The 27,933-nt window shown below is 35.9% G+C and overlaps 1 protein-coding gene and 4 pseudogenes across 2 annotated transcripts; 3 read left to right on the plus strand and 2 right to left on the minus strand.

Moving 5' to 3' along the window:
* The first annotated feature begins 3,193 nt into the window (after positions 1-3,193).
* LOC125666152 (uncharacterized) lies at positions 3,194-5,596 on the plus strand (annotated as a pseudogene).
* Positions 5,597-6,891: 1,295 nt separating this feature from the next.
* Positions 6,892-12,119, minus strand: LOC125676241 (uncharacterized; annotated as a pseudogene).
* Positions 12,120-14,107: 1,988 nt separating this feature from the next.
* Positions 14,108-17,336, plus strand: LOC130046540 (uncharacterized). Of its 2 annotated transcripts, none has more exons than XM_056161371.1 (4): positions 14,108-14,222; positions 14,538-14,682; positions 14,947-15,069; positions 17,245-17,336. In XM_056161371.1, exons 1-4 carry the CDS (start codon positions 14,169-14,171, stop codon positions 17,262-17,264), a joined length of 342 nt encoding a protein of 113 aa, XP_056017346.1. In that variant the 5' UTR covers positions 14,108-14,168; the 3' UTR covers positions 17,265-17,336. The 2 variants fall into 2 exon arrangements, with proteins under 2 accessions (XP_056017346.1, XP_056017342.1); XM_056161367.1 differs by having other exon boundaries at positions 14,112-14,222; positions 14,523-14,682.
* A 3,428-nt stretch (positions 17,337-20,764) lies between these two features.
* LOC130053796 (uncharacterized) lies at positions 20,765-23,146 on the plus strand (annotated as a pseudogene).
* Positions 23,147-24,470: 1,324 nt separating this feature from the next.
* Positions 24,471-27,740, minus strand: LOC125654649 (uncharacterized; annotated as a pseudogene).
* Positions 27,741-27,933: the final 193 nt, after the last annotated feature.

Raw genomic sequence — 27,933 nt, forward strand, 5'->3', positions numbered from 1 at the left:
GGAACAATCTGTACAGTTTTCAACTTATTAATACCTCTTGAGAGTGCATTAAGGTACATTGCGACCGATCAAATACGCCATGGGGTTCAGCTTTGATAATTCGACGTTCGTTTAATGTGTTGCATAACTACTACATTGTATTTTTAGAAACAAAAATGAAGGTAACATTCATTGAATTTGGATTTTTCAAAAATCCTCTTGCATGTTACATGCGCAGTGTACCGTGGCCTATTACAGATAAAATCCCTCTGGAACCCACATCTTTTAACATATACACCGTGAAATTTCTGAGCGTTTGATAGAAACCAAATACAATGAACTTGTACACAGTCTTGAATGGCCAATTAATGTTGCCCTTGAAAATCAATAGAAACGTACTAACAGTTAAATTGTTATTAACTCTGACATATATATAGCGTTAACTGTCAGTTAAAGTAAACTAACTTTTGTGCAACTTGGTCAGTTATGCGATTTAACATTCCTCAGAGTTGGATTTAGTATCGTAAACGGTACATATACGCCTGTGTGAAGGTAAAAGGCCTATAGCGTGTTTTTTATTAGCAAGCATGGCGAAAGTGACAGGAGTTGTAGAACTTTACTTAAGGTAGAATCCGCCATCATCAATCTGTGACATATCAGCCGTCATCAAGCTGTAATATATCAGTCGTCATCAAGCTGTGACAAATCAGTCGTCATCAATCTGTGTCACGGTAGACATATCAGCCGTCATCAAGCTGTGTCACGGTAGACATATCAGTCATCATCAAGCTGTAATATATCGGTCGTCATCAATCTGTGACATATCAGCCGTCATCAAGCTGTAATATATCAGCCGTCATCAAGGTGTGACATATCAGCCGTCATCAAGCTGTGTCATGGTAGACATATCAGTCGTCATCAAGCTGTAATATATCAGCCGTTATCAAGCTGTGTCACGGTAGACATATCAGTCGTCATCAAGCTGTGTCACAGTAGACATATCAGTCGTCATCAAGCTGTAATATATCAGCCGTCATGAAGCTGTGTCACGGTAAACATATCAGCCGTCATCAAGCTGTGTCACGGTAGACATATCATCCGTCATCAAGCTGTGTCACGGTAGACATATCAGCCGTCATCAAGCTGTGTCACAGTAGACATATCAGTCGTCATCAAGCTGTGTCACGGTAGACATATCAGTCATCATCAAGCTGTAATATATCAGACGTCATCAAGCTGTGTCACGGTAGAGATATCAGTCGTCATCAAGCTGTGTCACGGTAGACATATCAGCCGTCATCAAGCTGTGTCACAGTAGACATATCAGTCGTCACCAAGCTGTGTCACGGTAGACATATCAGTCATCATCAAGCTGTAATATATCAGCCGTCATCAAGCTGTGTCACGGTAGACATATCAGTCGTCATCAAGCTGTAATATATCAGCCGTCATCAAGCTGTGTCACGGTAGACATATCAGTCGTCATCAAGCTGTGTCACGGTAGACATATCAGTCGTCATCAAGCTGTGTCACGGTAGACATATCAGCCGTCATCAAGCTGTGTCACAGTAGACATATCAGTCGTCACCAAGCTGTGTAACGGTAGACATATCAGTCATCATCAAGCTGTAATATATCAGCCGTCATCAAGCTGTGTCACGGTAGACATATCAGTCGTCATCAAGCTGTAATATATCAGCCGTCATCAAGCTGTGTCACGGTAGACATATCAGTCGTCATCAAGCTGTGTCACAGTAGACATATCAGCCGTCATCAAGCTGTGTCACGGTAGACATATCAGCCGTCATCAAGCTGTGTCACTGTAGACATATCAGTCATCATCATGCTGTAATATATCAGCCGTCAGAAAGCTGTGTAACGGTAGCCTAGTACCCGAGGCCTTCCGAGTGCAAGCACGAAGGCCTGGAATCCCCCGTCCAATGGCTGCGCTCCATGTGAAAATCAATATGGCGGCTAGTAAGGTAAAACAACATAGACACACTTAAATTTTGATCAATTTGGCATTTTCTTGCTGGTTCATATGCAAATCAATTACATGAATACAATTTATGCATCATTTTCTACGCTGTAGAAGCATTATACGGCCTTGAACCATCTATTAATAGCCGAACTCGAGTATTAAACGAGCCTCGTCTATCTCACAATATCACCAGCTGATCACCATATCATCTCCCTGCTTAAGTTGAAACATAAACAGTGCATACAAGCGTTATATGTACATCAATATTTTGTGTAGGTATATTTTTGTCACTGGGGCATGAAATTACTTTCTCTTTAGATTATGTCCAAATGCTTGAAAATTAGTCCTACGTTGATTTAGATAAACAAAGTTGCACCATGCATGTACTGCTGATCTATCTTCCAGTTACAGTAAATACAGTGCAACATTGCACTCGGACTTGACATATACACCTATATTGCAAGTAGACATATCTGTATGAAACAATTAAAGGTCTGATAACATAAAAACAACATCCATATATGCAGGGATAGCCCCGCCCCCTTTTTCAGATTTTTTTTACATGTTAAAATTTTTGGAAAGGGGACCTGACTCCCACACGTTTGCCACCCCCCTTCAAAAACGGTGCTGCAGGCCTGCATAGATGGAATGCCTTGGTGTAAGTGGTCAGCACACTTCATGCTTTTACTCAATATTATGGCATTTGAAGAGGATCAGGTTCAAATCCTGGAGGCATTTCACTTTGCAATTTTATGTATTTTTACAATTCATAATCATAACATTACAACAACATGTAATGCTTTTGTGTAATTAGTTAGGTTACAGTCACTGCATGCTATTTATTAGGTTATCATGTATAATGAAAAGGACCAGCTTCAAACTCTGAAGACAACTTACATTAAAATAGGACCAGTTATTACAACTTCATAAGTTTTACTCTGGTTGGTGTTCTTATACATTCTTATTTATTTACAGCTTACTCAAGATGACATTGACAAAGCACTGGCAAAGTATAACGAAAGAATTGGTCGCAAAATTGACAAGCTTAAGCCTAAACAATATAGTGCTCTTTTGGATGTTGTAAATGGACATGATGTTATTGCAGCATTACCAACGGGTTATGGAAAAAGTTTGATTTATGAGCTAATTCCATTTTTACTGCAGGACATTAAAGTTATAGTTGTTGAACCACTCAATGTGATTATTAATCAGCAAATTAGCAAATTAGATGGTATGGCTGTACAACTCAAAGAGTTGAATATGTGCAAAGCAATTAAAGATGGGCATTTTTCTTATATCTTTATCTACAGCCACCCTGAGAACATACTAGGTAAACCATCAGTGAACAAATTTTTTCAGTGCAAATGTTTTGAAGAGAACAGAGTTGTGATAGTCATTGATGAGGCCCATTGTATTTTGGAATGGGGGGGACGAGTTTCGTCCTGAATATAGTAAGCTAGTTGAACTTCGAGCTGTGCTTCCTCAGGCAACTATTCTTTGTCTTTCGGCAACACTTTCCGTCAAAGGTCAAGCTGATATTAAAAGATGTTTATCTCTGAAGGATTGTAGGATTCATAGTGGAATTCCAGTAAAGCCTAATATTTCAATTAGTGTTTTAAGAAGACCTGCTAGTTCTACAGCTGTGACACTGTCGTACAGACACATTCTGGATGTCTTGTTCAATGAATTAAAAGTTAAATTAAATGCAACTCCACTCACTATAGTGTATTTCAATTCATCATTGAACCATATTGAATTTGCCTATGAGCATGCTTCTCGAGTCTTGGGGAACTTTTTATACGATGGGGAGAAGACACCAGAAAATGCCAGAGTTGTCATGTACCATGCATCTGTGGAATATGGGAGTGAAGAAGTACGAATTGCTTGTCACACAAAAAATTCTTCGTCTAAACAGTTGAATGAGGATATACAATTTTTACTCTTTCATATACTGTAACCCAACTTTTATTTGTGACGACTTTAGTTTGCTGTGTCCACGATGGCTTCGTGCGCGATGACTATTTTCCATGATTTGGCCATCATCATAACATAATATAACAACAAATGAGGTTCAAAGCTTGTTCATGACAAGAAATACTTATGATTAGAAGGCCCTCTCAAATCTCGCGAATTTTTCTCACTCGCAAATAAAAGTTGGTTACAGTAAAGAAAAATAATGTAAAGCTAAGCAATGTTTGACTTTAATGTAATTAAAACTAGAAGACTGACAAATTCAACCAGGGCCCCACTAAATGTACATCACGATTAATTATTTATTTTTGAAGATAATGTAAAAAGAACATTTAAAGGTAGAAGTGTCATGACTTGTATAGTTATCATAAATAACTGTTGACCTTGACCAAATGACCGAAAAAATTTAAGATGTTCTTTACTTTTTTAAATCATCAAGAAAAGAATGTTGATGTGCCCAAGTAAATGAATTAATTTATTTCTTTTAGCTACGAGAATTGATATTTCATCAGATTTCCTCAGAAGACAGCCCCCTAAGGATCATATTGGCTTCTTCTGCCCTCGGGATGGGAGCAGATTTTGGTCTTGTAGAAAGAATTTGCATGCAGGCCCACCTAAAAATATTGAAGGTACCGGTAACTTTTTCATTTTAATTATACAATGGTTGCAAATCACATTCAATTTGGACAGAACATCATCATATTTAGTCTAGTGATTTTGAAAAAAAGAAGTCAAATCTTATTGTAGATGCAAGGTCAAGATCAATAAAAAGGATCCATTACTCATGACGTCCTACTACTTACATGTAGCATAAAATATGGCTTATAATAAACTGCATCCAAAAGAAAACAATGGGGAAAAACAACCAAAACCGAAACAGATTTGAATAAGCAATCAAAAATATGCACAAATAAAAATCTTTATTAATATAAATATGTACTGTTAAAAACTCTAATCTGCCAGTGTCAAGGAAATTAACAGAACATGTCAATCTACTTTTTAACGATATGTTCCTTCACATAGACCACTTCTAACTTAATTTTTCTTGCAAAAAATTTAAAATGTTAAGGAAAACTGAGCCAAATGATTATTCCAAATTTAAACAATATCTTGTGAAAACAATTATATATAGTTTAATCAAGGTAATTAATAGAACAAATTTCATTCCAACAGCATATATTCAGCAAGTGGGAAGAACAGGTAGAACAGGAAAACAGGCAACAGCCATTTTGTTTTTCAACAATAGTGATGTAGGCAGGCCTGAAATGAACAAGATAATGAAGTCTTTCTGCCGTAATGAAGCAACTTGTAGGAGAAAAATCCTGAATGATTACTTTGGATTCACAGAGGACACCAATGATAGTGAAAACAAACAATCTTTGTGCTGTAACATTTGTGATCCAAGCTTAATGGAATGGAATTCAGTTCTACCTCTTCGGCAAGAGGTGAAGTCTTCCATCCGACAATCATTGTCAGATTACATTTCATTTCATAACTTGGAGATATCTCCTTACCAAATAGAAGCAGCCATCCACAATTATTCAAGATATATGGAAACATACAATTTAATTCAGGATTTTGGTTTGAATCATGAACACGCAAAAAATTTATGTACCATTTTCAAATTAAGTGTGTCATTGTAATGCATTTCAAATGTTTTGTGCTTCCCAGTGCATAGATAAAGTACTTAATGGAAAAATCAGTTGTCTTAATTTTTGAGTCACCACAGACAACGGACAACAAGTGATCAGAAAAGCTCTTATGCTGAATTGTGCCTAACAAAAAGAAAATATCTTTGTTTACTGTTACCCGACCAACGCTATTTTTTTCTGTGAACACAACAGTTATTATTGGTAAAATTCATTGAACAAACATAAACATGTACATTTGTTTTTGCCAATTTATGGTCATTATTTGAAAAAGAGCATTGTAAATTCTTCATACAGAAACAGTGAAACTAAAAAAAACATGCTGCACATAGATGAACCAGTTTTTAGTAGATAGCAGAAATTTTTGAAATTAAAAAAATATTCAAAAATTGAAAAGAAAAAAAAAACCTATCTACCGACCCTATTTTTTTAACAGCATGTACCGTATATACTCGCCTATAAGTCGGATTTTTGGGAGTCAATTTTTGGTCCAAAACTCTATGTCCGACTTATAGGCGCGTCCTAAGAAGATTGGTATTTCTCTGGGCGGCGAAATATAGTGTTTTAACAACTTTGACGATTATCATGGACTACCACACAAATGATTATTGTTCATAAATATCTAGACATATTGTATTGTTTGTGTATTTTAAAATCATGTATAAAGTACAAGTATTTACATATTTTTATCTAGTTAAAAATTATTTACATATCGATATCGGTAAAATTGAATTACGAACCCGATTTAATATTGAAATATTCATATGTATACCGGCTGAAATATATTTCATAACAGATTGAATATTGTTAACAGATAATTTAGATCATCATTCTCGACTCTTAAAAACTTTATTGTTGATACAATGAATTATACCGGACTCCCACAATAACAGTTTGCACGAGGCGCGTGTCACTAAGTAAACACGGTGTCAGGTATTGGTAATTAGGAGACCATAATTGCTTAGGTAACAAGGGATCATTGCCCATTACAGAACAAGGGTTGCGTTTAAACCCCAAATAGATATGGCTTGGATATTGAGCAGATCATAATTATTAATTTCTCGAAATATTTGTTGAAACATAGGTAAAAACACTAGAGCATTGACTTGAAATTGTCAACCGAATCTGACAATTTGTACCGACTTATAAGCGGGTCAATGGCAAATTCCTACAAAATAACCTTAAAAAATACAACCGACTTATAGGCGGACCGACTTATAGGCGAGTATATATTTTTCTTAGGCCTTGGCTATATATAAAGTTAGAAAGTTGAGTTGGCTTTATATATTTAATTGTGAATCGCTCACCAGATTAAATGCCAAAGTCACTGATAATCTCATACTGATGACTCCTGATCCATTCTTGCAAGTGTACCAAGTTGATATTTGCAAGGGGACTTGCAAGTGGTTTTGTGTAGCATTCAAGACTACGTCCATCATCATTTTCAAAAGGCCTGACACGCAATAGCCTATGAATGATATTAAGCTCATCCTCATCTGAGGAAGGTGTGCTGTGCCTTTTAGCTCTGTAAAGTACTTGTGTTGTGTCATCATAATTTACTGATATTTGTCGCATTCCTGCAATGGCAGATGATCGAGACTGCACCGATGACTCTGTCTTGTTTGCATGAAGAGACTTAAGATGCTCTTTTATCTCTTTCACAAAGTGTTCCATGTGTAGATCAGCTGGAATGTCTGTGTCTACTTTGCCTTTCTGGTTAACAAAGAGTCCGTAAAAAGTTTCTTTGGCAGTATTCAGGTCCAGCAGCGAAGTTTGCAGGAAAAGGAATCTTAGTATTTCCAAGGCATACTTAGATTGGTTGTTGTTCTCTTTTAACACACACATGATGTATTTCATGAGTGATATGATGATTTCTCGATTGGGAATCTTGATATTTAGATTTAAACATTTATATAAAAGGCCAATTTCTAAGACAGTTTTTCCATAGCCTAATACACAGTCATTTCTATTCTCTGGAACACGCTTATTAACAGAAACGGGAACATTCAAGATCAATTTTCCTCCATCTGGAAGCACACATGTAACTTGTTGGTACAAGTTCTTTAGCTCTGTAAGGTTAGCTTTAGCTTCTTTCAGTATGACATCATCTATGAATTCTCCAAATGAACTAACAACAACTTTCTCTTTTTCTTCTTCTGTTGCAGAAAAAATATCTACTGCTGCAAATGCTCGGTTAGGTTGTGAATTGATTGTTTCCATTTCAAAGAAATGCATGACAGCATTGACCACATAACCAGAAATGAAGGAATCTGCAAGTTCTCTGCAGTCGTTGTAATGATTCTTGACATCATCTCCATTTGCTTTGGTTCTTCCCAATGTGATTTTTTCCAGCATTTAGTGTTCCTAGAGCAGTTCCACTTTTCCTGTAGAGAAGCTTGTAAAAAAGAGTCAATACTGACATTTGAAGATAGAAAAATTCAAACGTTATGGGAGAAAGATGTTCAAATCTATCCTTTGGAGTGATGGATGCTGCACGAAGTCTCTTGGCACCAGAGAATCTCTCTCGGGTAAGCTGATCTCCTCCTATATGTATCGAACCACTGTTTACTCCACACGCATTTTCCACAATATTCTCATAAAAATCCAAGATTTCTATCACATCAGAGTACTTTTGTTCATTCTTTGGCAGAACTGGTAATGGAACACTTGTGTGGGCTTCAGAGATGTCGTAGTCATCTGGCCTGAGTTTTTGTTTCATGTTCTCTAGTACAGACTTAAAATTCTGGAAATACTTGCAAAATTTACAGAGAATTTCAAGAATTATAACAATGTAGCAGTTTTTGATGTTCTCCCAATCCATTTCCTGGGGCAAAAAAGTGGTTGGTTCAAGCTCCAGCAATGGGACTTGTGGTTTTGCAGTAGAAAGTTGGCTGAAGTCGCCATGCTGAATAATAGCCATGGATCCAAACCAGTGTTCCATATGTGACTTCATTGTTTCTCTTTGATGACTAACAGCAATCATGAAGTTCACATTGTCTCCAATCAAACGAAATTTTTTGCCTTCCTGGACAGCATTAATAAGTTGCAAGTTGAAATGTCCTCCAATCTGTTTCTGTCCTCTAAGCATGACGCAGTGAGAAGTAGTAACACCTAGAGGCTGCAATCTGTCATACACCTTAAAAATAAAAAGAAATAAGAGACTCACAAATTTATAATCATAATTTATTTTTATTTGTATGCATAAATATTAATTTTTGATGTGGCATCATAAAATACACATTTGTTTATTTTTGAAAATACTTTTTATGTTCATACATGCATTCAAATTGCCATAAAAAAGGAATGCTGAAATCAAAACTTAACTTACCTTGGTCTACTTACTATACCAACTATTGCTTTAAAACTCAACAGAATGAAAACTTCATGCAGCACATGTAATTTGTAAACAAGATCCAATTTCATCATATAAAGGCATACTCATCATTTAGTAAAAAGAATGCGCAGTAAATGATTGAATGGATCTTTAAAACAACAGGATGAACAACAGCAGGATTGTCTGAAAAGTCTTTAAAATGTAAAGAAATCAATTCAACAAAATTGTTCTTAAAAATACCTGTTGGGAAAAGAACAGAAATAGCAAGATATGAGAAATTTAAACAATAATTGCAGAACTTGAGGACTTTGAGCAATATTTCAAAAATTTGTAAAACACAGGAACTGTCAACAGTAATTAGTAAAACATGAGAACTGTAAACAATAACAAGTATTCACATGAATTGCTTTCACCTTTTGGTGTACTCGTTCATCTGCTAGGGAGATGGATACCACCCGTTGCACTCTCGAGAGTTTGTTGCACCTCCTCTTCATAAGAATGTCATAGATAAGTCCTACTTCTTTGCCTGCATGCAAATAGTGTTGGTCGTCCTTAGATTTGTTGGAGCTTGTACAAACTGTCAACAAGATCTGAAGAAGTTGCCTCTGCTGAACATACATTTCTTCAACAATCTTTTCCCACTGAAAAGTTCTCATAGCTTCGAAATCAATTTGACTTAAATAACTGTGTCCTTTAATGCACATATATTTAGTGTTTTCATGAATTTCCTCTAAGCAGAGCCTCCATAAGCACTTTTTGAAGACTTTTATCTAAAGGATTGCCCTACAAATGTCTAAAGCATTATCACTACAAAAAAGTAGGGTAATGAGTTTTAGAATTTCTTTCCCTTGATTGTCTGAGTCGATTTCTGTTTTTGAATGTTTTGTCTGATTAAATGCAGAATTTAAATATTTTTGCGGTGTAATCCTTTCTTCTAACCAGGGATCACAGTCTCCAACAGGTTCAGTTGGCTGAGTTAAGGTACTGGTAGTTCTATAAAAGTCAGGTTACAAAAAATAATTGGGACATCTCATTCATGTCTAAATATCTGACAGCAATTTCACGTAAACACTGCAAATTCTCAATTGGGCTGTTTCAATGCTTAATACAATATTCCTTGTACATGTATTTTTATCATACAGCCAAGCAAAGGGCAATTAAATGTACTATGTCTATTGTCTAACCACAAGTAAAAACAACCCTACTGCCTTTTATACTGTTTCACAACAGACAAGACCTTAAAATATACCTCATTACTGGAAATGATAGGTCAGTCTGACAGTATTGGTCAGTTTCTTGCTCAAGTGGTTTAGCCAAAATTTCATTCTCGGCTTCAGACAAACGGGTATGTAAGGTGTCAGAGGCAAGAAATCTCCGGTAAAAACTTTTACAGGATGCACCTGTCATAATAGATTGTATTCAAGATGAAATGTGAAAAGAAAAAGCTTTTAGAGGGCAACAGTAAAGAATCAATTTTTGGAACTGCCTGTAAAGAATTTCCAGAATTACTATTCATTATCAAAGCACAGGCAATTATATCGCTTGGGTTCGAATTTACTATTAAATTACTCTTTAATAGTAAATTCGAACCCAAGCGATACAACTGCCTGTGTATCAAAGATATATAATTTCAATTAAACTGAGGTAGTACAGATGAGTAGGATTTGATTTATGTTCTTTTTAATCCAGGTTATTTGAAATCCTTAAATCCTATTGATCTTTATTAAATCATATTTCTAACACCATTATTTTATAATTTTTAAACCTCACCAGTTCGGTTTGTGTCCAAGTCTGCATTCATATCACGAGCACAGTTTTTCCAATATTCATTGGAAATAGGGTACTCAGGAATATTTTTCTGCACAAAACTAGCTAAGTAGTTTTTCTCCTCATCACTCCATCTGGAAGACTATTTGAAAGAAAACCTCATGAACAACAATACAATCACTGTATAGCATAGTGAATAATTTGAATTATTATACCATAGTTAATTTTACTAGATGAAACTAGTCAGTAGCAAGATGCTCAGTGAAAAGAACACCTGACTAGAGATTCAGGTGGTCCTGATAAGAATCTTGATTTTGTCATATTTTCTACTTTTCTTTTACAAGTGCATGGACTTACAAATGTTGATGCTAATAACATATCAACATATATATATGCAATATTTAAAAGTTAAATTTATTTCAAAACATCCCACCAATGGGGCTTTTTTTTGGAAACTTGAATGGGGGTCTTCCCTGTGGGTGTCCCCCTACACCTCTTCCTGCTGTTCCTCATATAAGAATGTTCCACAAAAAATGACGGCATCTTTTCCTCCTCATATGGACGAGAATAACTGTGAATTTCCTCATGTGTCTAATATGAAAACACAAAAACCAGAAAAATGAAATATAACCAATAAGCCATAAAGGAGGGATGCTTAAGATAAGTAGGTTACATAAAATTGCAAAGTGAAATGCCTCCAGGATTTGAACCTGATCCTCTTCAAATGCCATAATATTGAGTAAAAGCATGAAGTGTGCTGACCACTTACACCAAGGCATTCCATCTATGCAGGCCTGCAGCACCGTTTTTGAAGGGGGTGGCAAAAGTGTGGGAGTCAGGTCCCTTTTCCAAAATTTTTAACATGTAAAAAATCTGAAAAAGGGGGCGGGGCTATCCCTGCATATATGGATGTTGTTTTTATGTTATCAGACCTTTAATTGTTTCATACAGATATGTCTACTTGCAATATAGGTGTATGTGTCAAGTCCGAGTGCAATGTTGCACTGTATTTACTGTAATTGGAAGATAGATCAGGAGTACATGCATGGTGCAACTTTGTTTATCTAAATCAACGTAGGACTAATTTTCAAGCATTTGGACATAATCTAAAGAGAAAGTAATTGCATGTCCCAGTGACAAAAATATACCTACACAAAATATTGATGTACATATAACGCTTGTATGCACTGTTTATGTTTCAACTTAAGCAGGGAGATGATATGGTGATCAGCTGGTGATATTGTGAGATAGACGAGGCTCGTTTAATACTCGAGTTCGGCTATTAATAGATGGTTCAAGGCCGTATAATGCTTCTACAGCGTAGAAAATGATGCATAAATTGTATTCATGTAATTGATTTGCATATGAACCAGCAAGAAAATGCCAAATTGATCAAAATTTAAGTGTGTCTATGTTGTTTTACCTTACTAGCCGCCATATTGATTTTCACATGGAGCGCAGCCATTGGACGGGGGATTCCAGGCCTTCGTGCTTGCACTCGGAAGGCCTCGGGTACTAGGTATAATATCTTCTGACAAAAGTCCAGTTGGTATTGGAGATAAACACGGGGTTTATGTCTGGAGAAAAGCAAATGAGGCGTATCTACCTTCAATACGTGTGTCCTCCTCGTAAACGCTGGATTATAATATTTTTTATTTAGACAGGATAGCACAATTAGTATCAAATGGATAGTTTACATTGTGGTCCTGTATAAAGCATATTCACAGACAGATAAATGAGAATAGAAAAATAGATAACATGATATAAAATATATACATAAATTATAAACACTATATCACTGGAAAAAAATAAACATGTGCATATCTATATATCACTTATTTGAGTAATAATGCTGCAAAAATGCTGATTTAAAAGATGTAATAGAACCACAGCTTCTGACAGACTCAGGCAACTGATTCCATAAAATTGTAAAGGATACCTTAAAAGACCGTTTATAATATTCAGTTCGAACTTTTGGTAAATATAAAATGCCACTATCGCTACTTCTTGTTGTTCCAGAACTAACTTGGCTGACAAAACTAAAAACGTTCATATATTCTGATGTCATATTTTTAAGAACCTTAAAAGCAAGCACTAGCTTTCTATATATATAATAATCATGAACAGGCATGTTCATGTTATGCTGTGGGGACGTATCACTTATGATATCATGGGAACTTTGTGTGTTGTTGATGGTAACATAACTCCTCAAAAGTATACTGACATACTTGACGAACATTTGTGGCCAGAAACCGTACATATTTTTAAGACGGCAATGCTTCTGCGCACAGGGTCAGGATGACACGTGAATACTAACAGAACAATCAAACTCCCTTCTCTCACATGGTCTCCAGACACCCACATAGGACATCAATATAATTGAATATAAATGTTCACTTCCTATCGCAATGTTTGACATATGGCAAAACACGGCCCTAGCGTATGTTGGTTAGTTGATTATGGTTTAAGGTCGCTCTTGAGAATCATTCACTCATTTGTAGACGTCTTCATTGCCTGTGTAAGGGTTGCAAAATTTAGGAGTGTGCTCGGTGCTTATGGCCTTTAAGAAGGGACGGATCTTTATCTTGCCAAAAAATATGTGTGCTATGACACGGGACCCATTTAGTCGACTCTTACGACATGCAAGTGGTACCAAGGACCTATTCTAACCCGGATCCCCCTTGAGTATGCTACAAAAAAACCCTATAACTATTAATTCCCTGACGGCTGTATTAAGATCCAAAGGTCAACTCACAAAATCTTTCAAAAGTAAGTCAGTGTTCGATATGTTTTATTCCTTGATATTTTGAAGCTGTTTACGATCGCCATTTTCAAAAATCGACAATATCTTTGCTAAGACACTGTAACTTAAACACAAATCGGGCAGCAAACTTACGCCTCCTTTCCAATCTTAAATTATTAGATTATATTGTATTGTATCCCGTTTAACGCCCCTCTCGAGACTTTTTCATTCATATGGAGAAATCACAAATAACACTGTCAGACAGCATTTGACCCAATGACAGGTTGTATTGGCAAACTAGATCGTTATGACGACCATAGAATTTGCGAAATTCTGACTTTAAATGAGACTGTTAGAACCTCTGCATCATCAACTTGTTTGTCAGTAGCTTGCTTCGATTAAAAAACTGACCATAACCAAAACAAGCTCTTGCGTATCGAATCAGTTGAGAGATATAAACACTATATGCAGGTGAAATAGAATAAAATATATGAATAAAAGTAAATAAACACCAGATAGTAGTATGCATACTTTTCTGGTAGTGTAACTGATCTTTTAATAGTTATTGGTTTGAGTAATCTTCAACAATAAAAATGATATTAGTTCATCGTAAGTACCAACAGTAAATATGGTCCGTATTTACACGACGACACCTCAAGATAGGCCATACGTTATCAGCATTTACAACCAACGTATGAAATGTTATAATAAAGCAGGTCAAATGAAAGTGAAGGATATTGAATCATGATGTACACACTACACGTACTAACTCTGGCAATATGCATTGGACTCTGCTATGTAAGTGACCCATAGGTGTATTTTTAAAGGGTGGGTAATGCTGATGGGGGAAATGATAAGTCTATGATGTCGTTGACTTACATATTAGATATAGATTGAGGTCAGAATTTATAAACTGATAAACTTGGAAGATACACAGAAAACAGAGGACACACGTTGTACAAAAACGAAAATTTTAAAAATGTATTATTTTCTATTTTCGTAACAATATTCATTTTGAAATTGCACTAATAATTGATTCATAATGCTAAACTCCAATTACGTTACGATATTTAACACACCTGTACCTAATTTTCATAGACTTTCATGATCAAGGAAATCATTTATCAACAAAGAATGTGTGATACAGCAAATGATTGCTATGACAACGAATGTTGCGTTTCTGACGTCCAGCCAATCGGAAAACGACAAATTAGGCACAACAATGGACACTGTGTTCCTATGGGACGTATTGGGGATGGTACATATAATTTCTTTTCTATAATGTATTATGATTACTGACTTTCGTTTTAGTTCATTTAATGACTCCAAAAAACACAATATCGACTTTGGTCTATGTCCTGTTGGATTAATCAAAATCAACTAAAGGAAAATTCTGTATGATATAATGTATTATATTCGAATTTCATTTCAGTAATTGTCTTGTTTGTATCTTTAAATGACCTTGCATGTTTGCAATAATATTGATTACCAGACTTTTGATCCGCACCCACAATCTGCACAGGATGTATGGTTAAGTTCGGCAACACGACATCCAGACCAAGTCACATGGTACTTGCCTGTCCCTGTACTCCAGGATTGTATTGTCACGGTGATCACAGATACGAAGTACCCTTGGGAGAAATAGGTAACATATTTCACAGTCGTCTGTAGCATAGCGATACATCGAAACTGATATTGCTTTATCCGTTGATTGTCTGACGGTCCGTCACACTTCAGAGAACCTTGTATTCACGGTGTGTGTAAACAAAGTTCATTTTATGGAAATGACGCGAACGTATTGTGACGTCACAAAAATCTGTTTACCTTCACGTACAGTTTATGGAAAATACACGAGAAATTTCCGAAGAGATGGATATGATTATAGAAAAATAATATTATTTGAGGTTTGAGGGAAATATGAAGTTTTATTCTCTCTTAGACATCCCTGTTTAGATCTATCAGATAACACCATGTAAAGGATTAATGATTGTATTGAGACAAAGATAACAAGAGGTACTGTGAACAATGCTCACTAAGAATACACCCCGCTTACCCCAATCTCCCAAAGGGTGTTGTTAATAAGTATAAATTACCTCTTTCCTGAGTGTAAAAATATGGTATGCCTTTGTAGAAGGAAATGGAAGATATAGTCCGAACACAAATCCATGGTATAAACCTATAATTTTGACCTTGAGATCAAAGGTCAAGGTCATAAACATACATGACACATAGTCTCATGGTGATACACCCATGTCTTATGGTATGACTATGTCAAAACCTTATAAACAATTTTGACCTTGAGGTCAAAGTTCAAGGACATATAGAGGTCATGAAAGTACCCGACACATCGTCTCATGGTGATACACTCATGTGTCAAATATGGTATGCCTATGTCAAAGAACAAAGAAGCCATGATACTGACACGAAACCATTGTAAAAACCTTTAATTTTGACATTGAGGTCAAGGTCATATGGAGGTCATGAAGGTACCCGACACATCGTCTCATGGTGATACACTCATGTGTCAAATATGGTATGCCTATGTCAAAGAACAAAGAAGCTATGATACTGACACGAATCCATTGTAAAAAACTTTCATTTTGACCTTGAGGTCAAAGTCATATGGAGGTCATGAAGGTAACCGACACATCGTCTTATGGTGATACACTCATGTGTTAAATATGGTATGCCTATGTCAAAGAACAAAGAAGTTATGGCGCGGACACGAATCCATTGTAAAAAAAACAACCTGGGGTCAAGGTCATATGGAGGTCATGAAGGTACTTGACACATCGTCTCGTGGTGATCCATCTGTGTGCCAAATATGGTAAGCCTATGTCAAAGAACAAAGCAGTTATGGACCGGACACGAATCCATTGTTAAAAAAACCCTTTAAATTTGACCTTGAGGTCAAGGTCATATAGAGGTCATGAAGGTACTTGACACATCGTCTTATGGTGATCCACCTGTGTGCCAAATATGGTATGCCTATGAATAAGAATAAAGAAGTTATGGCCCGGACACGATCTGCACAGACAGACGGACAGACAGAGGGATTCCTATATACCCCCTGAACTTTGTTCGGGGAGTATAACAATACTCGTGTTGCAGTAATTTGTACATGTATTACACTGGTCGTATATAGTGAGAGACCCTCTTTAAAGTTTCTTTCCGAAAAAACCGAATTTAAAGTAAAATGTTCCTCTCAAAAAGCTCTTGAATAGAAATTTTTCCACGTAAATTCCATTTCAGAGTCCGTTTTCGGGAGGAAAAATTCTGATCTAGTTTACAGTTAAAGACTTCAATCTCCCCTCAGTCTGTCTACCTGTCTATCTCTCTCTCTCTCTCTCTCTCTCTCTCTCTCTCTCTCTCTCTCTCTCTCTCTCTCTCTCTCTCTCTCTCTATTATCTATCTCTATCTATAAAGCACTGATATGACCACCAACACAAAGTATTCGATAAATCCTAGGGATAACTCGTCCCTTCCTCATGACAAACGAAAAAGTTATATACATGTATATATACATGTTACATACATACACTGTTCTGTGGATACTTAGTACAAAATCAGACCATAATTTGTTTTTGCATATTTCATACCGGATATAAAAATTCACTTCCTTTGGTATAAATTAAGCACATGTTCAACATAGATTCAAATATAACGTAGGTTTTGTCAAACACAGGGGGGCCTACTCTGGGACAGACAGATTGGGAAGTTAGGTTCTAGGTAGAATTTGACTCTAGATGTAGAGCATATTGGGAGGAAAACATCCTACACTAAGGGACAGGTACTGATAAAGTTATGCGTTTATTTGCAGGTCACTGTTCCACTCCCTGAGCTGTGTATCTACTTCCATTAAAACTGGAACGAGTGAAAGACCCATTAAACATACTTATTGTCTTCGTAAAACTGACCCTAATGCCGAATACAAAACAGCTAGACTGGACCGAGTTCCATACTTTTTGATATTTATTAATATCATTCCACACTACAAATATTTTCCGTTTATCATATAAAAGATTTATACCGCCCCATTTCCAGTTCTGGAGGTTGAGAAAATACAGTACGATATGTATGACCTGGAGAAAGGAAGGGAGTTAGAACAACCTCTGGGCAGAGTCTAGAACATAATCCAGTCAGAGTTCTCGGAAAAAAATATCCGTTTCAATTTTAAACTTTGAAACTTTTATTTCACTTTTTGGCCTCACATGAGGCATAAAAGTACAAACATATAAAACAGTAACAGACAGGCAATGGATGAGTAAAAAGTAACATACGTACAGTACAATTGTCAGGTTGCTAGTGGAAGGATTATCATTTTTTGAATATTGACATTACAATTCTACAAAATTTGGCCAAGAATGAATCTGTCATCACTATTAAATAAATTCGCAAAACTAATAACATTTTAAAAATTTTGTAAATATTTGCAGGTAAAACATTTTTCTTTCATGATTGACAAATTCATAGTTAAATGTTAAGTGCAGATCAGTACGGGAAGTTTATTTGTTGATCTGGGAATTCAAATTGATTAGATTCTATACCACCGACCACGTCAAGATAATAACCGGTCACATCTGATAGGAACAATCTGTACAGTTTTCAACTTATTAATACCTCTTGAGAGTGCATTAAGGTACATTGCGACCGATCAAATACGCCATGGGGTTCATCTTTGATAATTCGCCGTTCGTTTAATGTGTTGCATAACTACTACATTGTATTTTTAGAAACAAAAATGAAGGTAACATTCATTGAATTTGGATTTTTCAAAAATCCTCTTGCATGTTACATGCACAGTGTACCGTGGCCTATTACAGATAAAATCCCTCTGGAACCCACATCTTTTAACATATACACCGTGAAATTTCTGAGCGTTTGATAGAAACCAAATACAATGAACTTGTACACAGTCTTGAATGGCCAATTAATGTTGCCCTTGAAAATCAATAGAAACGTACTAACAGTTAAATTGTTATTAACTCTGACATATATATAGCGTTAACTGTCAGTTAAAGTAAACTAACTTTTGTGCAACTTGGTCAGTTATGCGATTTAACATTCCTCAGAGTTGGATTTAGTATCGTAAACGGTACATATACGCCTGTGTGAAGGTAAAAGGCCTATAGCGTGTTTTTTTTTATTAGCAAGCATGGCGAAAGTGCCAGGTGTTATAGAACTTTACTTAAGGTAGAATCCGCCATCATCAAGCTGTGACATATCAGTCGTCATTAAGCTGTGACATATCAGCCGTCATCAAGCTGTAATATATCAGCCGTCATCAAACTGTAATATATCAGTCGTCATCAAGGTGTGACATATCAGCTGTCATCAAGCTGTGTCATGGTAGACATATCAGTCGTCATCAAGCTGTAATATATCAGCCGTCATCAAGCTGTGTCACGGTAGACATATCAGTCGTCATCAAGCTGTGTCACAGTAGACATATCAGTCGTCATCAAGCTGTAATATATCAGCCGTCATCAAGCTTTGTCACGGTAGACATATCATCCGTCATCAAGCTGTGTCACGGTAGACATATCAGCCGTCATCAAGCTGTGTCACAGTAGACATATCAGTCGTCATCAAGCTGTGTCACGGTAGACATATCAGTCATCATCAAGCTGTAATATATCAGCCGTCATCAAGCTGTGTCACGGTAGAGATATCAGTCGTCATCAAGCTGTGTCACGGTAAACATATCAGCCGTCATCAAGCTGTGTCACAGTAGACATATCAGTCGTCACCAAGTTGTGTCACGGTAGACATATCAGTCATCATCAAGCTGTAATATATCAGCCGTCATCAAGCTGTGTCACGGTAGACATATCAGTCGTCATCAAGCTGTAATATATCAGCCGTCATCAAGCTGTGTCACGGTAGACATATCAGTCGTCATCAAGCTGTGTCACAGTAGACATATCAGCCGTCATCAAGCTGTGTCACGGTAGACATATCAGTCGTCATCATGCTGTAATATATCAGCCGTCAGAAAGCTGTGTAACGGTAGCCTAGTACCCGAGGCCTTCCGAGTGCAAGCACGAAGGCCTGGAATCCCCCGTCCAATGGCTGCGCTCCATGTGAAATCAATATGGCGGCTAGTAAGGTAAAACAACATAGACACACTTAAATTTTGATCAATTTGGCATTTTCTTGCTGGTTCATATGCAAATCAATTACATGAATACAATTTATGCATCATTTTCTACGCTGTAGAAGCATTATACGGCCTTGAACCATCTATTAATAGCCGAACTCGAGTATTAAACGAGCCTCGTCTATCTCACAATATCACCAGCTGATCACCATATCATCTCCCTGCTTAAGTTGAAACATAAACAGTGCATACAAGCGTTATATGTACATCAATATTTTGTGTAGGTATATTTTTGTCACTGGGGCATGCAATTACTTTCTCTTTAGATTATGTCCAAATGCTTGAAAATTAGTCCTACGTTGATTTAGATAAACAAAGTTGCACCATGCATGTACTGCTGATCTATCTTCCAGTTACAGTAAATACAGTGCAACATTGCACTCGGACTTGACATATACACCTATATTGCAAGTAGACATATCTGTATGAAACAATTAAAGGTCTGATAACATAAAAACAACATCCATATATGCAGGGATAGCCCCGCCCCTTTTTCAGATTTTTTTTACATGTTAAAAATTTTGGAAAGGGGACCTGACTCCCACACTTTTGTCACCCCCCTTCAAAAACGGTGCTGCAGGCCTGCATAGATGGAATGCCTTGGTGTAAGTGGTCAGCACACTTCATGCTTTTACTCAATATTATGGCATTTGAAGAGGATCAGGTTCAAATCCTGGAGGCATTTCACTTTGCAATTTTATGTATTTTTACAATTCATAATCATAACATTACAACAACATGTAATGCTTTTGTGTAATTAGTTAGTTTACAGTCACTGCATGCTATTTATTAGGTTATCATGTATAATGAAAAGGACCAGCTTCAAACTCTGAAGACAACTTACATTAAAATAGGACCAGTTATTACAACTTGGTAAGTTTTACTCTGGTTGGTGTTCTTATACATTCTTATTTATTTACAGCTTACTCAAGATGACATTGACAAAGCACTGGCAAAGTATAACGAAAGAATTGGTCGCAAAATTGACAAGCTTAAGCCTAAACAATATAGTGCTCTTTTGGATGTTGTAAATGGACATGATGTTATTGCAGCATTACCAACGGGTTATGGAAAAAGTTTGATTTATGAGCTAATTCCATTTTTACTGCAGGACATTAAAGTTATAGTTGTTGAACCACTCAATGTGATTATTAATCAGCAAATTAGCAAATTAGATGGTATGGCTGTACAACTCAAAGAGTTGAATATGTGCAAAGCAATTAAAGATGGGCATTTTTCTTATATCTTTATCTACAGCCACCCTGAGAACATACTAGGTAAACCATCAGTGAACAAATTTTTTCAGTGCAAATGTTTTGAAGAGAACAGAGTTGTGATAGTCATTGATGAGGCCCATTGTATTTTGGAATGGGGGGGACGAGTTTCGTCCTGAATATAGTAAGCTAGTTGAACTTCGAGCTGTGCTTCCTCAGGCAACTATTCTTTGTCTTTCGGCAACACTTTCCGTCAAAGGTCAAGCTGATATTAAAAGATGTTTATCTCTGAAGGATTGTAGGATTCATAGTGGAATTCCAGTAAAGCCTAATATTTCAATTAGTGTTTTAAGAAGACCTGCTAGTTCTACAGCTGTGACACTGTCGTACAGACACATTCTGGATGTCTTGTTCAATGAATTAAAAGTTAAATTAAATGCAACTCCACTCACTATAGTGTATTTCAATTCATCATTGAACCATATTGAATTTGCCTATGAGCATGCTTCTCGAGTCTTGGGGAACTTTTTATACGATGGGGAGAAGACACCAGAAAATGCCAGAGTTGTCATGTACCATGCATCTGTGGAATATGGGAGTGAAGAAGTACGAATTGCTTGTCACACAAAAAATTCTTCGTCTAAACAGTTGAATGAGGATATACAATTTTTACTCTTTCATATACTGTAACCCAACTTTTATTTGTGACGACTTTAGTTTGCTGTGTCCACGATGGCTTCGTGCGCGATGACTATTTTCCATGATTTGGCCATCATCATAACATAATATAAGAACAAATGAGGTTCAAAGCTTGTTCATGACAAGAAATACTTATGATTAGAAGGCCCTCTCAAATCTCGCGAATTTTTCTCACTCGCAAATAAAAGTTGGTTACAGTAAAGAAAAATAATGTAAAGCTAAGCAATGTTTGACTTTAATGTAATTAAAACTAGAAGACTGACAAATTCAACCAGGGCCCCACTAAATGTACATCACGATTAATTATTTATTTTTGAAGATAATGTAAAAAGAACATTTAAAGGTAGAAGTGTCATGACTTGTATAGTTATCATAAATAACTGTTGACCTTGACCAAATGACCGAAAAAATTTAAGATGTTCTTTACTTTTTTAAATCATCAAGAAAAGAATGTTGATGTGCCCAAGTAAATGAATTAATTTATTTCTTTTAGCTACGAGAATTGATATTTCATCAGATTTCCTCAGAAGACAGCCCCCTAAGGATCATATTGGCTTCTTCTGCCCTCGGGATGGGAGCAGATTTTGGTCTTGTAGAAAGAATTGTGCATGCAGGCCCACCTAAAAATATTGAAGGTACCGGTAACTTTTTCATTTTAATTATACAATGGTTGCAAATCACATTCAATTTGGACAGAACATCATCATATTTGGTCTAGTGATTTTGAAAAAAAAAAAGTCAAATCTTATTGTAGATGCAAGGTCAAGATCAATAAAAAGGATCCATTACTCATGACGTCCTACTACTTACATGTAGCATAAAATATGGCTTATAATAAACTGCATCCAAAAGAAAACAATGGGGAAAAACAACCAAAACCGAAACAGATTTGAATAAGCAATCAAAAATATGCACAAATAAAAATCTTTATTAATATAAATATGTACTGTTAAAAACTCTAATCTGCCAGTGTCAAGGAAATTAACAGAACATGTCAATCTACTTTTTAACGATATGTTCCTTCACATAGACCACTTCTAACTTAATTTTTCTTGCAAAAAATTTAAAATGTTAAGGAAAACTGAGCCAAATGATTATTCCAAATTTAAACAATATCTTGTGAAAACAATTATATATAGTTTAATCAAGGTAATTAATAGAACAAATTTCATTCCAACAGCATATATTCAGCAAGTGGGAAGAACAGGTAGAACAGGAAAACAGGCAACAGCCATTTTGTTTTTCAACAATAGTGATGTAGGCAGGCCTGAAATGAACAAGATAATGAAGTCTTTCTGCCGTAATGAAGCAACTTGTAGGAGAAATATCCTGAATGATTACTTTGGATTCACAGAGGACACCAATGATAGTGAAAACAAACAATCTTTGTGCTGTAACATTTGTGATCCAAGCTTAATGGAATGGAATTCAGTTCTACCTCTTCGGCAAGAGGTGAAGTCTTCCATCCGACAATCATTGTCAGATTACATTTCATTTCATAACTTGGAGATATCTCCTTACCAAATAGAAGCAGCCATCCACAATTATTCAAGATATATGGAACATACAATTTAATTCAGGATTTTGGTTTGAATCATGAACACGCAAAAAATTTATGTACCATTTTCAAATTAAGTGTGTCATTGTAATGCATTTCAAATGTTTTGTGCTTCCCAGTGCATAGATAAAGTACTTAATGGAAAAATCAGTTGTCTTAATTTTTGTGTCACCACAGACAACGGACAACAAGTGATCAGAAAAGCTCTTATGCTGAATTGTGCCTAACAAAAAGAAAATATCTTTGTTTACTGTTACCCGACCAACGCTATTTTTTTCTGTGAACACAACAGTTATTATTGGTAAAATTCATTGAACAAACATAAACATGTACATTTGTTTTTGCCAATTTATGGTCATTATTTGAAAAAGAGCATTGTAAATTCTTCATACAGAAACAGTGAAACTAAAAACACATGCTGCACATAGATGAACCAGTTTTTAGTAGATAGCAGAAATTTTTGAAATTAAAAAAATATTCAAAAATTGAAAAGAAAAAAAAACCTATCTACCGACCCTATTTTTTTAACAGCATGTACCGTATATACTCGCCTATAAGTCGGATTTTTGGTCCAAAACTCTATGTCCGACTTATAGGCGCGTCCTAAGAAGATTGGTATTTCTCTGGGCGGCGAAATATAGTGTTTTAACAACTTTGACGATTATCATGGACTACCACACAAATGATTATTGTTCATAAATATCTAGACATATTGTATTGTTTGTGTATTTTAAAATCATGTATAAAGTACAAGTATTTACATATTTTTATCTAGTTAAAAATTATTTACATATCGATATCGGTAAAATTGAATTACGAACCCGATTTAATATTGAAATATTCATATGTATACCGACTGAAATATATTTCATAACAGATTGAATATTGTTAACAGATAATTTAGATCATCATTCTCGACTCTTAAAAACTTTATTGTTGATACAATGAATTATACCGGACTCCCACAATAACAGTTTGCACGAGGCGCGTGTCACTAAGTAAACACGGTGTCAGGTATTGGTAATTAGGAGACCATAATTGCTTAGGTAACAAGGGATCATTGCCCATTACAGAACAAGGGTTGCGTTTAAACCCCAAATAGATATGGCTTGGATATTGAGCAGATCATAATTATTAATTTCTCGAAATATTTGTTGAAACATAGGTAAAAACACTAGAGCATTGACTTGAAATTGTCAACCGAATCTGACAATTTGTACCGACTTATAAGCGGGTCAATGGCAAATTCCTACAAAATAACCTTAAAAAATACAACCGACTTATAGGCGGACCGACTTATAGGCGAGTATATACGGTAACAGTAAACAGATATATTTTTTTCTTAGGCCTTGGCTATATATAAAGTTAGAAAGTTGAGTTGGCTGTATATATTTAATTGTGAATCGCTCACCAGATTAAATGCCAAAGTCACTGATAATCTCATACTGATGACTCCTGATCCATTCTTGCAAGTGTACCAAGTTGATATTTGCAAGGGGACTTGTAAGTGGTTTTGTGTAGCATTCAAGACTACGTCCATCATCATTTTCAAAAGGCCTGACACGCAATAGCCTATGAATGATATTAAGCTCATCCTCATCTGAGGAAGGTGTGCTGTGCCTTTTAGCTCTGTAAAGTACTTGTGTTGTGTCATCATAATTTACTGATATTTGTCGCATTCCTGCAATGGCAGATGATCGAGACTGCACCGATGACTCTGTCTTGTTTGCATGAAGAGACTTAAGATGCTCTTTTATCTCTTTCACAAAGTGTTCCATGTGTAGATCAGCTGGAATGTCTGTGTCTACTTTGCCTTTCTGGTTAACAAAGAGTCCGTAAAAAGTTTCTTTGGCAGTATTCAGGTCCAGCAGCGAAGTTTGCAGGAAAAGGAATCTTCCAAGGCATACTTAGATTGGTTGTTGTTCTCTTTTAACACACACATGATGTATTTCATGAGTGATATGATGATTTCTCGATTGGGAATCTTGATATTTAGATTTAAACATTGATATAAAAGGCCAATTTCTAAGACAGTTTTTCCATAGCCTAATACACAGTCATTTCTATTCTCTGGAACACGCTTATTAACAGAAACGGGAACATTCAAGATCAATTTTCCTCCATCTGGAAGCACACATGTAACTTGTTGGTACAAGTTCTTTAGCTCTGTAAGGTTAGCTTTAGCTTCTTTCAGTATGACATCATCTATGAATTCTCCAAATGAACTAACAACAACTTTCTCTTTTTCTTCTTCTGTTGCAGAAAAAATATCTACTGCTGCAAATGCTCGATTAGGTTGTGAATTGATTGTTTCCATTTCAAAGAAATGCATGACAGCATTGACCACATAACCAGAAATGAAGGAATCTGCAAGTTCTCTGCAGTCGTTGTAATGATTCTTGACATCATCTCCATTTGCTTTGGTTCTTCCCAATGTGATTTTTTCCAGCATTTAGTGTTCCTAGAGCAGTTCCACTTTTCCTGTAGAGAAGCTTGTAAAAAAGAGTCAATACTGACATTTGAAGATAGAAAAATTCAAACGTTATGGGAGAAAGATGTTCAAATCTATCCTTTGGAGTGATGGATGCTACACGAAGTCTCTTGGCACCAGAGAATCTCTCTCGGGTAAGCTGATCTCCTCCTATATGTATCGAACCACTGTTTACTCCACACGCATTTTCCACAATATTCTCATAAAAATCCAAGATTTCTATCACATCAGAGTACTTTTGTTCATTCTTTGGCAGAACTGGTAATGGAACACTTGTGTGGGCTTCAGAGATGTCGTAGTCATCTGGCCTGAGTTTTTGTTTCATGTTCTCTAGTACAGACTTAAAATTCTGGAAATACTTGCAAAATTTACAGAGAATTTCAAGAATTATAACAATGTAGCAGTTTTTGATGTTCTCCCAATCCATTTCCTGGGGCAAAAAAGTGGTTGGTTCAAGCTCCAGCAATGGGACTTGTGGTTTTGCAGTAGAAAGTTGGCTGAAGTCGCCATGCTGAATAATAGCCATGGATCCAAACCAGTGTTCCATATGTGACTTCATTGTTTCTCTTTGATGACTAACATCAATCATGAAGTTCACATTGTCTCCAATCAAACGAAATTTTTTGCCTTCCTGGACAGCATTAATAAGTTGCAAGTTGAAATGTCCTCCAATCTGTTTCTGTGCTCTGAGCATGACGCAGTGAGAAGTAGTACCACCTAGAGGCTGCAATCTGTCATACACCTTAAAAATAAAAAGAAATAAGAGACTCACAAATTTATAATCATAATTTATTTTTATTTGTATGCATAAATATTAATTTTTGATGTGGCATCATAAAATACACATTTGTTTATTTTTGAAAATACTTTTTATGTTCATACATGCATTCAAATTGCCATAAAAAAGGAATGCTGAAATCAAAACTTAACTTACCTTGGTCTACTTACTATACCAACTATTGCTTTAAAACTCAACAGAATGAAAACTTCATGCAGCACATGTAATTTGTAAACAAGATCCAATTTCATCATATAAAGGCATACTCATCATTTAGTAAAAAGAATGCGCAGTAAATGATTGAATGGATCTTTAAAACAACAGGATGAACAACAGCAGGATTTGTCTGAAAAGTCTTTAAAATGTAAAGAAATCAATTCAACAAATTGTACTTAAAAATACCTGTTGGGAAAAGAACAGAAATAGCAAGATATGAGAAATTTAAACAATAATTGCAGAACTTGAGGACTTTGAGCAATATTTCAAAAATTTGTAAAACACAGGAACTGTCAACAGTAATTAGTAAAACATGAGAACTGTAAACAATAACAAGTATTCACATGAATTGCTTTCACCTTTTGGTGTACTCGTTCATCTGCTAGGGAGATGGATACCACCCGTTGCACTCTCGAGAGTTTGTTGCACCTCCTCTTCATAAGAATGTCATAGATAAGTCCTACTTCTTTGCCTGCATGCAAATAGTGTTGGTCGTCCTCAGATTTGTTGGAGCTTGTACAAACTGTCAACAAGACCTGAAGAAGTTGCCTCTGCTGAACATACATTTCTTCAACAATCTTTTCCCACTGAAAAGTTCTCATAGCTTCGAAATCAATTTGACTTAAATAACTGTGTCCTTTAATGCACATATATTTAGTGTTTTCATGAATTTCCTCTAAGCAGAGCCTCCATAAGCACTTTTTGAAGACTTTTATCTAAAGGATTGCCCTACAAATGTCTAAAGCATTATCACTACAAAAAAGTAGGGTAATGAGTTTTAGAATTTCTTTCCCTTGATTGTCTGAGTCGATTTCTGTTTTTGAATGTTTTGTCTGATTAAATGCAGAATTTAAATATTTTTGCGGTGTAATCCTTTCTTCTAACCAGGGATCACAGTCTCCAACAGGTTCAGTTGGCTGAGTTAAGGTACTGGTAGTTCTATAAAAGTCAGGTTACAAAAAATAATTGGGACATCTCATTCATGTTTAAATATCTGACAGCAATTTCACGTAAACAATGCAAATTCTCAATTGGGCTGTTTCAATGCTTATTACAATATTCCTTGTACATGTATTTTTATCATACAGCCAAGCAAAGGGCAATTAAATGTACTATGTCTATTGTCTAACCACAAGTAAAAACAACCCTACTGCCTTTTATACTGTTTCACAACAGACAAGACCTTAAAATATACCTCATTACTGGAAATGATAGGTCAGTCTGACAGTATTGGTCAGTTTCTTGCTAAGTGGTTTAGCCAAAATTTCATTCTCGGCTTCAGACAAACGGGTATGTAAGGTGTCAGAGGCAAGAAATCTCCGGTAAAAACTTTTACAGGATGCACCTGTCATAATAGATTGTACTCAAGATGAAATGTGAAAAGAAAAAGCTT

This window comes from Ostrea edulis, chromosome 1 (genome assembly GCF_947568905.1).
Source record: "Ostrea edulis chromosome 1, xbOstEdul1.1, whole genome shotgun sequence".
Classification (NCBI taxonomy): Eukaryota; Metazoa; Mollusca; class Bivalvia; order Ostreida; family Ostreidae; genus Ostrea; species Ostrea edulis.